This window comes from Vigna unguiculata, chromosome 4 (assembly GCF_037176805.1).
Source record: "Vigna unguiculata cultivar grain cowpea cultivar isolate G323 ecotype 2 chromosome 4, ASM3717680v1, whole genome shotgun sequence".
Taxonomy (NCBI): Eukaryota; Viridiplantae; Streptophyta; class Magnoliopsida; order Fabales; family Fabaceae; genus Vigna; species Vigna unguiculata.
The window spans coordinates 42772642-42789308 of record NC_140795.1 but is presented as its reverse complement, the minus strand read 5'-3'; the positions used below and the strand labels follow the sequence as shown (position 1 = coordinate 42789308).

Genomic DNA, 16667 nt, shown 5'->3' with positions numbered 1-16667 from the left:
GTATTTTATTTTAATTTTACTTTTTACATTTTATTATTTTTTATTATAACAATATTTGTATAAAAAATTAATTATATTCATATATTTTAAGTATAATTACTGATTTAGTCCCCTAATTTTTTGATTTGGTTCAATTTGGTCATCTTATTATTGGTTTGTTTAATTTAGTCCCCCAATTTAAAAAATGTTCAATTTGGTCATCTTTCGTTAAGTTGGAGTTAACATCATGTCCGTATAGGACACATGTCAAGTTTTGAAAATTTTTTTATTTTTTATTTTTTTATTTTTTAATTTTTATTCTAAATATTTATAAACTACCACGTGTCAGGTTACCGTCGTGCCATGTGGTAGTTTACCATCTTGACACGTAGCAGTGGTAATAGTTGTTTTCAATTTACTTTCCTATTTAAATCTAAGTTCAATCCAGTACTCTTATTTTGTAAAATAATCCAATTTTGTCTTCTCCAATTTGAGATCAAATTATTAAATAAGCTTAATTACAGTATATATATACATATATAATGTTACAATAATTTTTTTTTAATATATACATCAAATCACTATATTTAAATACACAAATTATTTTATTTTTTACATTATTACCTTTTTAATTTTTTACACTTGTAAAAAATAAAATAATTTGAGTATTTAGGTGTAGTGATTTGATGTATAAATTCAAAAAAATTATTTTAACATGTATATACAAGTTATAATTAAGCTTATTTACTAATTTGGTATCAATTTGAAAAAGACAAAATTGGATCGTTTTAAACAAATATGGTACTAAATTGAACCAAAAATTTAAAAAGAGAACTAAATTGAAAAAAACACATGTCATGATGATAAATTGCCACGTGGCATGACGATAACCTGACATGTGTCATTTTATAAATTTTAAAAAAAAATAAAAAATTTCACAGCTTGACACGTGTCATGTATGGACACGGTGTTAACTCCAATTTAAATAAAAGAACCGAATTGAAACCTTTTAAATAATTGGAGAATTAAATTGAACCAACCAATACTAAAAGGACCAAATTGAACAAAAAAAAAATTAGAACTAATTACTAATTATATCTATATTTTACTATCCTAAAATAATTTGAACACATTAACTCAACATTTCGCGTGTTTCCGATAGTTTTAAAAGATAATGGATAAGGCTACCGTATTTAGCACCCTTAAAGATGTCTAAAATATTAATAAATTTAAATAACTAAACTATTACAATATAAAAGCAATATAAGAAAATAGGGCTCATTAAAGAAATGTATAAAAATCGATACTATTTTAAACTAGAAGAGGTTTATTATAATTATAAATATTTAATTGGAAATAATAATAATACTTATTTTATTTTATAATTGTTAAAAGTATTAACCATTTAATCACTAACTTGTTGTCATGTGTTGGTTACTCTAATTGTTGCAACCTTCAAATAAATTCATTACCAACATTCATGCAACACCATTTGGACGGATCATATATACATCTATATATAAATCTGAAAATGTATATACCGAATCATATGATCTACTCATAAACACAATATTTATTGGTTGGGAATTTAATTATGAGTCTAAGTCTCATACTGAGTAAAACTGAGAAAGTGAGCACTATATAAGAATGAAGACTGATAAACTTATTGTTTTAAGGTTTTGGATTAAGAGTCATGTCAATCCCTTATGTGTGGATTGTCCTCATGTCTCATTGATGTTGTATCTTCCCGGTAATCTCTTCTCTCAAAAGACCCAACAGTGGTATTAGGGGCAAAGGTTCGTGTGGTGACCAGCTCAGACAAGTCCTTGTATTGAAAGTCTTCCTGACAATGTGAGTCAGTTAAGTGTGTCTCGTTAAGATGAAAGGCTACTCGTGGCTTAAAAAAAATACTTTCGCTCGAGGGAGAAGTACCAATGTGAAGGGACTCACATTTGAAGGGAAGATTGTTAAGAATTCAAGTGTGAGTCTAAGTCTCACGTTGAGTAAAGATGAGAAAGTTGAGCACCATATAAGGATGAAGACCCCAAAAACTCATTGTTTTAAGGTTTTGGATTAAGAGTGATATTAATCCCTTATATGTGAGTTAAGCTCATATTTCATTGGAGTTATATCCCTTGATGATCCTCTCTCGAAAGACCCAACATAACATAATCCACTTAGACATGGTCAAAATATAAAAATGTTGTATTCGGATATTTGTTAATAATCCACGTCCAAATTTTGATTTTTTGTTAGGATAAATATTTTCTGAACAACAAGTTTAGAATTTTAAACTATGATATTATTTATTTAAGTCCAAATATTTTATGTGATTTTTTTAATGTAATGTTTGAAAAAAAAAATGTTACAAACAACATAAACATTATAATAAAAGTGAATTACACGACCCAATTAAAAAACGGAAATCTAATATAAATTTTTTTCAATATTGTTTGAGTTTCAATTTCATATAATCTTTATTATGTCTATACTATTTTATGTGAAGATTATTTTATTTAGATAGTATCAATGTAAGTTAATAATAAAAACAAGAAAACTCCGAGAATCACTTTATTAATAAAGAAATAAAATAAATATAAGGAAACACATACACAACATACTCATGCCTTTTAATCTCGATTACACACACACTCTCGAAAACTCTTATTACAAAAGTATAAGAAATAAGAAGAGTCAAATATAAGCTTAAGGTGTCTTTGACTCAACACAAGGAACATCGTGTACTTAGAACCCATTATATAGTCACTAACACTCACTCCCTTGGTTGTCTTAGGCGATGTGGGACTTTTCAAGACATGTTATTTTCATCAGCCCAACATTCTCCACCCTAATTAAAATAAACACATCTTCATTGTCTATACCAGCAATCATACTCCACCATAAGGGGTATCACTTGGAATCAAGTCGTCCCGAGAATTTCCACTTGAAATCAAACTATCCCAAGAATTTCACTAGGAATCAAACCATCCCAAGAATTTCCACTTGAAATCAAACCATTACAAGAATTTCCACTTGGAATCAAACCATTCTAAGAATTTTCACTTGGAATCAAACCATCCCAAGATTTCCAATTGGAATCAAACCATCCCAAGAATTTCCACTCTGAATAGTCATCCCAAGAATTTCCATGCACCTTGCATCAATGCTAACTCATGCTCGTGTATAATCACCACACATCTTGCATAAATGTTAGTCAATCCTCGCACATAAACATCATACACCCTTTTTCGGAACCATGTCGCAACCCACGACGTAAAACCACACCACAAATCGAACATCTGCACTTCGGAGCCACCGTGTCGTTTGACTCCCTCATCGGAGATGCAACACCTACCAGCGTATCACCTCCATTGACTCTTGTTGAAGCATATATGTAAACCGTAAAACACTTCCTGCACGAACATGCCGCAAACTGTGACTCACACAAATCAAATTTCCATCGTGCATCACTCACCAAGCCATGCGAGCACCAACTGTGTTGTCCTCCACAAATCCAGGAGCATCTCGCCACACGTGAACTCCACTGCAGATCCAACATGACTTACCGTCCTTGCACCACCACAAACTCAATTGTAGATTCATCGCGTCAACACAACACTAAAATTGATCCTTCCATCAAATTTCGCATTGCAACTTCAACAACCAAGGATGATTCTCCAACAACAAGGAATTAATCTTTTCTAATGTGGAAGATCATACTACATTGCAACCACATGGCATACTAAGAAAAAAATCCTACCGAACCATAGCTCTTAATACAACTATTGGGAAAAACCCCCCGAGAAAAACTTTATTAATAGAGAAATAAAATAGACACAAGGAAACACATAGACAATACACCCATGCCCTTTTGCCCCGAGTACATCCACACTCTCCAAAGCAATAATTTAACCCAAACCTCACAACGATCTTATTACAAGAGTATAAGAAAAAAGAAGAGTCAAATATAAGGTTGAAGTGTCTTTGACTTGGGACAAGGAACATCATGGACTTATAACCCATTATATAGTTACTAACACTCACTCCCTTGATTGTCTTAATCGATGTGAGACTTTTCAAGACATGTTATTTTCATCAAGAAAAAAACAAAATTAGAAACGACTTAGCAATCCCATTCCTCACATGGAAATTTTTGTGAAGTGCATTGGCCTCTCACGAGACATTCCATGAAAGAAACAAAAACACTTGGGAATTGTATGGTGGAATAATCCCTTATACCAATTTTTCCGAACAAAACAAAAAGACATTCAAAATTTTGTCATCTCATTAACGAAATAGAACCACGTATACGATACATTTCACATTCAACCTCAAAAGTATATAGATTTTTGCGTCAATTTTGGCTTAATGTTTTTTTTTTTTTTTTTAAAATCCGCAATAATTAATCAATAGTATTGAATTTGTGTCGCATTTGTTAGACATGTTAATTTATTAATATTAGTTTTTAGAAACTGACTTTAACTATTATTGGTTAGCTGATGCCAATTTATTACTAAGTTTAAAATTAAATTTCTAACTGAAGGACTTTAAAGTTGACTTGACGGACTTTAATTCATTTTTATTTTTAAATTTATTGGTATGCGTATTTTATTTTAATTTTACTTTTTACGTTTTCATTATTTTTTTTATTATTATAATATTAGTATAAAAAATAATTATATTCATTATATTTTACTATCATAAAAATAACGTGAACACATTAACACAACAATATATTTATTTCCGATAGTTTTAAAAGAGAATGGATAAGGTCAGATGTAACATTTCAATTTTAGCAGCTTAAAGATAATAAAATCGGATATTTCACCTTAGTGTTCAAAACAAATAAACAAATGTATAAAGTATATTAATACAGTCTTACAAATTATCGGACTATATAAATATATCAATTATACATACCAAACATTTCTAATTCTAATACAAGCTAACAACTTACAACAACTTCCCATTGAGACCTCCTTCTGACCTAAAAGATGGCTTCTCAACCTCCAGAGGTGCCTCTGAAACTGCAACCACCACTGCTCCCACCGAATAGGTGATCATCGCAAAAGAAAAACATACAACACAAGACAGAAACACATAAGAAGGGTAAGCTAATGACTTTTAAAGAATTTTCTTAAACCATGTAATATTGATATATCTAACAACTACAGACAAACAAATATTCATATATATATATATATATATATATATATATATATATATATATATATATAAACTACGACTCAACTAATCCAGATACATGCATTGAGGTCGGATCTAGTCAGTTCTGCACTTGTAGCGACATCTCATGCTCTGCAAAGCGACGAGTTAAGAGTGAAAACTCTACCACATACAAGGTAAGTCCGTTAACACCTATGGTCAAGGAAAAACCCCTAGGCTAGTACCTTCTGCTCCTCTCACCACATACCACATTCCTCTCTACTTGAGAATTTGAATGATTATTAGAGCATCAGGATAACTGCCAAGACAATCCTTACCACAATCCAAACACTACCACAATCACTACTAATCCTCCTTGGGGTAGCATCAACCAATATCAACTTAGTCTCATATAAAAAATCTCATATTGTATACTCATCATTCATAATAATTACAAAGCTTATGATAACTAAAATACCACCCAATTTAACTCAAAAATACAAGTTTCAGGCTCTAACTCACTCGCCCAACTAGTAGCACTCACCCAGCAACTCGCCCATGCTCATCTAGCCACTTGCCCATGCTCGTCCAACTAGTACCACTCGCCCAGCCACTGGTCTAGGTTTGGAAGTTCCTGACTTGGAAATTCGCCCAACGAGTAACACTTACCCAGCGAATCTGCCTAATTCTGCAGATCAGTGTTCTGCATAATTCTACAGATTAGCTCACTCGCCCAACGAGTACCACTCGCCTAGCGAGTGTGCAACTTTGTAGAATTATACAAAAACTGATCTAACCTATTTTGTGCATCTTCAGCCAACCCGTACCACTCCAAAACCAGTGCAAAGATCATTCAATTATCAAACATCAATTCTATCTAATTATCCATACCAATTGAATGTAAAATACATCTAAACCACCAATTATTCTCAATTAACAAGAAAAATACACATCTTCATAGTTTTCAACATCACAAGCAATTCCATATATCAGATATATCAATCAATCACAAATTAAACACACAATATGCATTCTTAACATGTTTATGAATTAAGACAAAGAAAGCTTCCCTTACACATGTTAGTGAAATGGTAATCACTAAGCACACCTTTTAAAGAATTTGAATGCACGTAGAGTTCCTCCAATAAATGTTATTATTATTATCATGTTGATTTATCACAAAAATGGTTAGTTTTTGGGGTTAAATATGTTTTTTGTTCCTTAATTTTCAATGAAAATTGTAATTAATCTCTCTTCAAAACGTTGACCCAATTTAGTCTTTCAACTTTAGAAATGTGTGACTTTAGTTCTTTTAAGCAAATTTTATTAAATTTATTTGACGTTTAACACGTTTTTCGGCTAATATCAAAGTATAAATATATCAAATGGCGTAAACAACTCAAATATTATCATAAAACACATTAAAATAAAGTTATGTAGTGTAATGTTTGAACTAAAAGCATCACTTGAGTTTTATATATGATTTTTAGTGTAATGTTTGAATAAAAAATTACAAACAACAAATGTGGATTGGAGCAAATCCCAATCCAGAAGCATCATCACGTCAAACAATAAATGTGGAAATTGTATAGTGGGTTGATCCCGTATACCACTTTTTTCAAACAATAAATGTGGTATACACTTTTTTCAAACAAAAAATAAATGACTTTGAAAATTGTCATCTAATTCCAGTAAGCAGAAAAGAATAGAAGTTGCGCGGAATTTTCCCGAAAACTTGAAGAATAAACTAATATATTTAAAATTTATATATTTAATATTAGTGTAATTAATTTAATAAAAATAATTTATAATCTAATATATCTATAACTATTAAATAAATTATATATATATAAAAGAATGTTTATTATTTTTTATATTTTTAAATTTATGGTAATTGAATCATAATTAAATTTTTCATTTAACATTTTTCAATGTAAATAACTAAATTATTTACAAAATATTCATCTCCCATCTTATTAACGTCTATTTGATTCAAAAAGTTTTCACAAACTTTCATTTCATTGTTATGCGACGAGTAACCATATTATCATGTTTTCATCTTCACCCACAGTCTCTCTATCAATTTTAAAAAATAAATTTATTCTTTCGTTTTTCATCAATATACCTATTTAAAAAAAAGTTAAAGACTAAAAAATAATTTATCATAATCTAATCAAAAGTTAAGAGACATAATTACTAAAAAAACTGATAATCAGTTATAATTAAAAATCGACTATGAAAAATCACATAGTATATTGCTTCTTCTTCTATATTAATAAAAAAATAAATATACAAAAAGGTCAGGAGATAAAAAATAGTGTTAAATGTTAAACAAATATTTCACTATCAAATGAGACAAAAAAAATTACCTTATTTATTTATTTAATAATAGAAGAAAAAATATAAAAAAAATGAAGATAGACTGAGTTTATGTCTAACTTTTTTTAATAACATAAAAAAATAAACATGAAAGAAAAATACAATATATAAAAAACTCAAAAGATAATGAGAGAGAAAATAAAAAATATCTTAATAATTTTGTTTCTTTATATATTTGATTTTATATTTTATTATTTATTATTGTACTTTGTAAAATAAATAAAAAAATATTTAATTTAATTTTTATTAATTTTGAATATAATATTATTTAATTTAAAAATACGAATAATTTAAAAAAAAATTAAAAATTTATATAATTTAAAAAAGTATATATAAAATAATGAAAAAATAAATAAAAAAATTGGGGGAGGGGGCCCGTAACCCGTCTGCCCCTTCCGGCTTCCGCCACTTGGAACACTATTTTATGTGAATATTATTTTATTTGGATAGTATCATGTAAGTAAACAAAGAAAAAAAAAAAGCTAGAAAAGACTTGCATCAATCCCATTCCAGACGTGGAAATGTTTGTGAAATGCATTGGCCTCTTCTGTGACATTCCACCAAAGAAACAAAAAGATTTGCCAAAGACTTGTAAATTGTACAGTTGAATGGTCCCTTATACCAAATTTTCCGAACAAAACAAAAAAGACTTTCAAAATTATCTCATCTCATTATCGAATAGAACCACGTATACGATACATTTCATATTCAAACTACAATAAAACAAAAATGGATTTGGCATCAATTTTTTCTTAATGCTTTTTTTTTTTTTGTCGAATTTATGTCTTACTTGTTATAGGCGCAGTGACGGAACTAAGAGAAAAAATTTAGGAGTGCCAAATTAAATTTGTTATATATAATTTTTTTAGTTAGATTTTTTTTTTCATTTATTCTCTTCATTTCTTCTGCTTTAAACAAGCATAATAATAGAATTCAAAAAAATATGACTATTATTTGTTATTATATCATGTTATTATATCATGATACTAACCATGAATATCATTTTAGATCAGCCCTTTGTACCTTATCAATTTGATTTGATGGGTATTGTCAGATTTGAAGACGCTTTTCTCATATCGCGTTCTAATTAATTTTTAAATTCATTATATATAACTCTAGGAACTTTAGAGATTTGATTTTCATTCTCTTGAATTCTTGGTTCTCATGAAAAGTTTAGTTAACATATATGCAGGTTTTTCATCTTTATCACAAACCCCCTTCTTTAAAAAAAGAATCAATTTTTTTACTCTTTATCATAATCTTTCTAATATAAATTTATCACATCTCACCTATTTAGAAAAAAATAAAATTTATATTAAGAAGTCACAATTATCACATTGCAAGACATAACAAAACTTATACCACTTTAATTAAATAAGCAACAAGTATAAATTTAAAACTTAAACAAAATTACCATAGACAACAGAAAACACAAAATCCATAAATTTCATAATTAAAGATTATAATAATTTAGGAAAAAGTATAATTAGGGTTCATACCAATTTCATCAAAGAATCCCTAAAATCATAATTAAGTTTATATTAATTTGAGATAAACTTAATTTGGATAAACATCCTAAAAAGATTAATAAATTTGACGTACATAAATCATAATAAGATACTAAACTTGATGCGTGAGAGATCATACAAGAATTACTTCATCTCAATCTATATGTTCCCCAATCTCTGTTTTTCCATCTATCTCTTTATATTTATTTCTCCTCATACACTTTCATGATAATTTACACGGTGAAAAAATCCTATAGCCAAAAAAAATTCTAATCTCTTTTGTAAATCAATGTCTCCAACTAATTTTTTATTTTATCTTTTATTATAATTTTCATAATATAAATAATATATAAATAATATATAAATATAATTTTAAAAAATATAAATATTTATATATATATATATATATATATATATATATATATATATATATATAATAAATTCAAAAAAAAAAAAATGGGGAGCCGTGGCTCCCCTCTGTTAATACATAATTCCGCCACTGTATAGGCGTTAATTTATTTATATTATTTTTTCGAAAACAGATTCTAAATAGTGTTGATTAAGTTGGTGTTAATTTGTCACTAAATTTAAAATTAAATTTTTAATTAAAAAAGTTTAGTATTGGCTTAACCAACTTTAATATGTTTCTATTTTAAAATTTATTAAATTTAACATTGATATTAAACAAAATATATTTTTAGTATTAATTTAATTTGCATAAGTTTAGTTTGACACCAGTGATTGTAATTTAAAAGTTTTTCTGTATAACACCTTCCTCTCCAGAAAAATGGTACTGGATGAAGGAAATGAATGAGGAGAAAAATATAAATGAAAGAGATATGTATGGACTAAAGAGATGAGTAAATGAAGCACATAAATGTGATAAGATTTATGATAATTCATCTATGATATATTCTGTGGTCACTTATATCCTTTGTTAAACTTTTACCTATTTATTTGTATGGAACCATTTCTTTGGTGGCTGTGTATACAATATAATAGCTAAAATATTTCATTACAAGCACAACGCTTAATAAAGTTCGTAATTTAATGAAAATTAAAACTTCAAAGAATCAAAGCATGCACACTACTTTCCCAATTCACAGTGAAGATGTTTTTATGAGCAGTAAGGGAATTTGAAGAAACCATTGCCTTGTCCAATCATTAACAAAATGTTGGAGTCACCAAAGAGAATCCTTCTTCAAGGGCCTGAAAAATGAAAAATAAAATACAATGTTACTTCTCTTAAATGTGTATATTAAAATACATAAAATTCTTATTGTTATTCACTAAAATTTATATAGTTAATATATTTAAAATTTTGAAGTCATAAGGATAATAATGACAAGTTTATTTCAAAAAAGGAAAACTAATGATAGATAAAAAAGATCTCATAAGTTTTACTCGGAAAAACAAAACTTGTAAACTTTCCATCCAAATTTGCAAAAGGTTGTCCAGGATAGAGTTTTATTGAAAAAAAAAAAAACCAAGTAAATAAGCACTTAATCAGCATCCAAAACGAGAAAGAAGTTACGATCTTCATTAATGAACATCTTATATTTACACATTTAAGTTTTATTGAGCAATAAATGTTAAGTCTTTGACATAATTGTTTCAAAAGCAACTACTTGTATTTTAAAAAATTATTTCAATATTTAATATAGATTATGATATTTTGACCCACTTTTGACCTACCATTTTAATCACCCTTCAATTATCTATTTTGATTTTTTTTAGTGGAGTAATGTGATAATCTAAGAGTAATTGAAGTAGTGAGTAAAAAGTGTGTCAAAATATCATTATCCATTTAATATAATGATTTTTTGTTATTGGTGAAATCTGTAAAAGAAATAAAAAAAACATGATAAAGGAGAATAAAACGAGAAAAGTAAACAAATTATGTAAAGAAAATAATATATTGATCAATTAAATTTTACTCACCTTAAATACTTTTTCTGAGAATGACTACTTTGACAAGAATATTATCGGTTAACTTATTCAAGAAGTTGAAATAAGAATGTCGCCAAGAACGCTTGAATAAGATTGAGCCAAATACCGTCCAGAAACTTAGAGCAAATCCAATTGCCATACTTATGAAAAAATCATTATTAAAAAAAGAATATTCATCTTTATAAACTTTAACATTTGGTCCTTGTGTTAGCTTCCCATCAATACACAGTCTTTCAAGTGGCGGTCCACAAAGATCGAGATTATTTTCATAGCTAGATTTATTGAAACTCTGTAGTTGTGTACCAGTAGGAATTTTTTCACTTAAATGGTTATGAGACAAATCTAGCACACCAAGTCCATAAAGTTGAGCAAGACTTGGAGGAATTGAACCTACAAGCCAATTTCTTGACAAATCCAGAGAATTGAGTGATGCTAACTTTCCTATGTTTGAAGGAATTTTTCCAATCAAATTGTTTCTTGATAAGTTCAATGAGATCAATCCCGATAATTTTTCTATTTCTACAGGAATTTCTCCTGAGAAGTGATTGCTTGAAAGATCAATGAGTTTCAAAAGTGACAAACCTTTATTCATAAACATTTGTTCTAAACCTTTCCATGTCAATAATGCACTCAAATCATATGTCATGCTAGTATCAAAAACACCAATCTTGAAAAAATATGAATGATATCCATAATCTATTGAAGATGGCGTTTGAGTCATTGAAGTAAGGTCTTTTATGCATTTAGGAATTTTTCCAGATAAGTTGTTTATTGAGAGATCCAAGACTTGAATGCTTCTTAGGCAACAAACCTCTAAAGGTAAACTCCCAAGGAATTGATTCTTTCCCAAACTTAATATTTGCAATTCTTCTTTTGTCCCAATCCAATCAGGTATAGATCCTGATAATTTGTTCTCTGACATATCAAGCATTACTAGTTCTGTACAATTCCTCAAAGAGAAAGGGATTCCTTCTACTAAATTGTTGTTTCTCAAGAACAATGCTTGAAGATCAAGAAGTGATCCCATTGACATATGAATCTTTCCTGAAAAGTTGTTGTGACTCAAATCCAAATAAACTAGTTTGTTCAATTGCCTCCAACAATCTGGGATATGCCCAAATAACTTATTGTATGAAAGGTCTAAATAGAACAAAGTTTGAATGGTGTCATCTCTACATAAAAAAGAAAGAGGATCTGAGAATTTATTTTTTGATAAATCAAGAATTTTTGAATTCCCTAGAAATTGAGGAATAGAACCTTCAAATTGATTTGATTCAAGGGACATGGAATCAGAAAGATGAGTTAGTGGAAAATTTGAAATTATACCTCGTAGATTGTTGTATGAGATATTCATCGTCATTACTTGTTGCAGTGGTAATTTAGCCCAAAACCATTTGGGAACAATATCTGATATTGCAGCTTTTGAAATATCAATATAAAAATATTTGTTTTGTGTTTGCAACCATTTCGGAAATGCTGGACCTAAGTTGCAAGATCTCAACTTAATGGTGAACAACTGAAAAGGTGGAACCCAATTTTGGGTAAATGTCAAGGCCAATGAATTATCAGATAAATCCAATACATGTAATTTAGACATGTTAGTGAAATGGTAATCACTAAGCACACCTTTTAAAGAATTTGAATGCACGTCGAGTTCCTCCAATTGGTGTGGAAATTGAATATCCTTATGAATCTCTCCATTTAGCTTATTTTCAGAAAGATATAATACTTTTAAAGATGTAAATGTTGAGAAGTCAGGTAGTGTACCAGTGATTTTATTCATATGTAGATATAATTCTTGCAATGAATATCTAGCACATCCAGACAAGTGAGAAATTATCATTGGAAGCTCAACACTTAAGCTATTACCACTCATGTCGAATGAGTGCAGAGCACATGCATTCCCAAAAGATTTTGGAATTCCACCTTTAAAGAAGTTTCCACTAATTGACAAATCCTCCAAAGTAGATGGTAACTTCACACCTTCAGGTATCCTTCCACTTAACCGATTTGTATCAAGAAACAATGTTTTCAAAGAGGAGAATACTGAAATGTCAGACAAAGTGCCAACGATGTGATTTAATGACAGGTCCAATTCTTGCAACGAGTGTCTAACGCAACCACTGGACAAATTACTAAGAATGGAAGGAAGGTCTTCTGTGAACTTGTTTGAAGACAAGTATAAAGAATGTAAGGTGCATATATTTGTAAAAGATTTCAAATCTTTGGCCTTGAAATTATTAGAGGAGAGGTCAAGATGCCTAAGCGAATTCTTGACCGTACCAAAATCACTTGATGTAAAACCCTCCAAGTGGTTAGCACTAAGGTCAAGCTCAACAAGGTTGGAAGTGATGTTTGACACCCACTGGAATACCATTGGTGACGTGAAGGTGTTCTGAGAAAGATCAAGGACAGAGAGAGAAGTAGAGAAATTCAACTTAGAAGGCTTGGATAAGAGAATGAAATGATCGGAAAGGCTACAACCAACTAAACTCAGTTCTCTTAGTTCGGGTAGCTTCGCAATCACTTTTAACCAACTATAAGAACGATCAAGATTTGATACAGATACCAAGGAAAAATGGGTTAAAGAAAGGAGATTTGAGAGCCACTGACCTCCATCTTCAATTTTGATACCTCCTCCAAGATATCCTCCAAGATAGAGCTGTTCCAACTTGGTGAGATTTCCAAGTTGGGACGGTATATTTCCTTCCAAATAATAGCAACTGAGACGAAGATGTTGCAATTGGGAGAGATTTCCAAGAAAAGACGGTATATTCGCTTCAAGAAAATTGTTCCAAAGATCAAGATGTTGCAACTTGGAGAGATTTCCAAACTGACCCGGGATTGAACCGTTCAGAGAATTCGAAGCAAGATTTAAGTATTTCAAATTAGAAAGAGAGCCTAACTGCCTTGGAATTTCTCCGGCAAAATCACATGACGACAGATCAAGGTATTTCAAGTATCTGAACGAACCAAAAAACTCCGGAATTTTCTTGTAACCAAAATAATTTGAACTGAGATTCACATACTGTAATTGTGGCAACTCCGTTAACGACTGATGGATCTCTCCGCTTATATAACCTGTCTGAATAAAATTTGGATATTCACCAGGAAGATGGAGGCTTAGGATATGGGCGGTGAGGTTGCTGCACCGAATTCCCTGCCACTGGCAGCAGTCGGGAGTGGTCCAAGATGAGAGCATGGCGTAGTGATCGACAATGGCAGCCTTGAATTGAAGGAGTGCTTCCCTCTCCTTCGGAAGGCATCTCATTTCCTGTTCTCCATCAACAACCTGCGACACCACACACAACATAAACATCATCAATATGAAACGAACTGGATTCGTCGTTGACATTGTTGTCGGTGTTACGATTGACAGAGAGGAAGTGTGATGGATAAAATGCAGTGAGTATGAGTATTTAAACTAGATTGGTATTGGTGACTTGAGCACCGTCCATAACCACACCTAGTTGTAACATTCAATGCACCCACTGATCATAAATGATCGCTATTCATTTCATAACATTAGCGCAAAGTCAAACACGTATAAGTCAACCTTGTTTTTATTATAATAAAAAGTATATGTAATTAAAAACATTATAATCATTAAAAAGAAAAAAAATGTTATTACACTACAGTGATATTTTAAATAACATGTGTCGGTAAAAAATAGGACTCTATAGTGTGGGTTAAACGAAATTTAAAACAACAAAATGTATTTTTCATAATTTATGAATAAGTATAATAATATTTTGTGTTGATTAAAATGATGCCAAACAACTCAATCTTAGCAAGGAGTTGAATATAAGTTATTTACCTAGGAGTGGTTGTGTTTCAAGCGATATCAGTCACATCTCTTTAAACAATAAAAACATTACACCCTAGTTTCCCAATTGACCGTGAAGTTTTTTTTTTTTTTTTTATCAGCACACTAAGGAAATTTGAAGAAACCAATGGCTTGTCCAAGCATTAACAAACTCTAGTGTTGGAGTCATGAAAGAGGATGGGTATTCAAGTGCCTGAAAATTGAAAAACAAAATACAAAACAATGTTACTTCTACGAAATGTATTAAAATAAATACAATTTATTTTTATTCACTGAAAAATATAGTTGATATATTTAAAATTTTGAAGTAATAAGAATAATAATGCCAAGTTAATTAAAAAAAGAAAACCTAATGATAGATAAAATCACAGAAGTTTACTCGAGAAAAAAAAAAATCATGATTTCATGGTAGTTATGAAAATCATTTTTTTTTTTAATAAGACTATCAAGTATATATTGAACATCAGTGATTTTATTGCTATTTTATTTTGTTGTCATGCAAACTTTTCAAATTTGCAAATAAACACTAAATGCACTCAACATCCCAACGGGAAAGAAGTTATGATCCTGATTAATTAATAAGCTATATTTACACATTTAATTATTCTTGACCAATATTTACTTATTGCAAAAAATTAGTTCAATAATTAATATAATCATTATTTATTAACTTTATTTTTTGAGAAATAAAATATGATAATGTGGAAAAAAAACAAACAAATTAGACAAGGAATATAATATAATGACCTATTAAATTTTATCCAAGATGGCTACTTTTGACATGTATGCTATCCAAATGTCATGTCAAGAACGCTCGAGTAATATTGAACCTAACACCGGCCAGAAGCTTGAAACAAATCCAAATGTCTTGTCAAAAAACGATTAGAAAATGAATATTAATCTTTATGAACTTTATGACTTTTATGACCTTTATAATTTGGATCTTTATGAACTGTAATATTTTTTGGTTTTTTTTTTTTTTAAATCATCAGTACACAATATCTTAAGTGGTGGTTTACAAAAGTTAAGATTATCTTTATAGGTGAATGTGCTAAAACTTTGTAATTGTTTGCCTCTTAGAATTTTTTCGGTTAGATTGTTGTGGGACAAGTCTAATACACCAAGTCCATAAATTTTGACAAGATTTGGAGGAATTGAACCAAAAATGAACAAATTGAGAGAATTAAGTGATGTTAACTTTCCAATGTTTAAAAAAAAATTTCAATCAAATTATTTCTTGATAAATTTAATGAAATCAATCCAAATAATTTCTCTATTTTTATAAGAATTTCTTTTAGAAAATAATTGCTTGAAAGATCAATAATTTTAAAAAGTGACAAACCTTTATTTATAAACATTTATTTTGAATCTTTCTATGTCAACCACGCATTCAAATCGTATGAGGTATGAGGTGGTGATATGAGATATACTGTCAACAAACAAATATTGATGTCTTTCCTAATATATTGAAGATGTTGTTTGAGCCATTAATAATGCATATAGAAAATTTTCAAGATAAGTTGTTTAGTGAGAGATTCAAAAAAGATGAACCTTTTTTAGACAACAAAATTCTAATGATAAACTTCCAATTCTTTCTCAAACTTAAATTTTGCAATTTTTTTTTTCCGATCCATTCGGGGATAATTTCTGACAATTGGTGGATGCTCAACTTTAATTTGAATTGATATACAATACTCATGAAAAGTATGAGATTTAATTTTACGAGTATTATCAAAATATATTTTTTTAATCGAATAATCTGGAAAATAAGCTCTTAATTGTATTAATAACTTTGCAAATACTTGATTGTAAATTGATAATAAACAAATATGTGACCATTTAGTTGATGCATCAATCAAAAC

General features: G+C 29.3%; 1 protein-coding gene across 1 annotated transcript; it reads right to left on the bottom strand.

The window, feature by feature from the left end:
* Positions 1-9942: 9942 nt before the first annotated feature.
* LOC146887254 (receptor-like protein EIX2) lies at positions 9943-14360 on the bottom strand. Its single transcript, XM_085672416.1, has 2 exons — positions 10971-14360; positions 9943-10238 (listed from the first exon to the last, which is right to left on the bottom strand). Exon 1 carries the CDS (start codon positions 14332-14334, stop codon positions 10972-10974), a length of 3363 nt encoding a protein of 1120 aa, XP_085528542.1. The 5' UTR covers positions 14335-14360; the 3' UTR covers positions 9943-10238; position 10971.
* Between the last annotated feature and the right edge of the window lie 2307 nt (positions 14361-16667).

Excerpts from the sequence above, each read along its gene's own strand:
- LOC146887254 (XM_085672416.1), bottom strand. The coding sequence starts at position 14,334 with ATGTCAACGACGAATCCAGTTCGTTTCATATTGATGATGTTTATGTTG.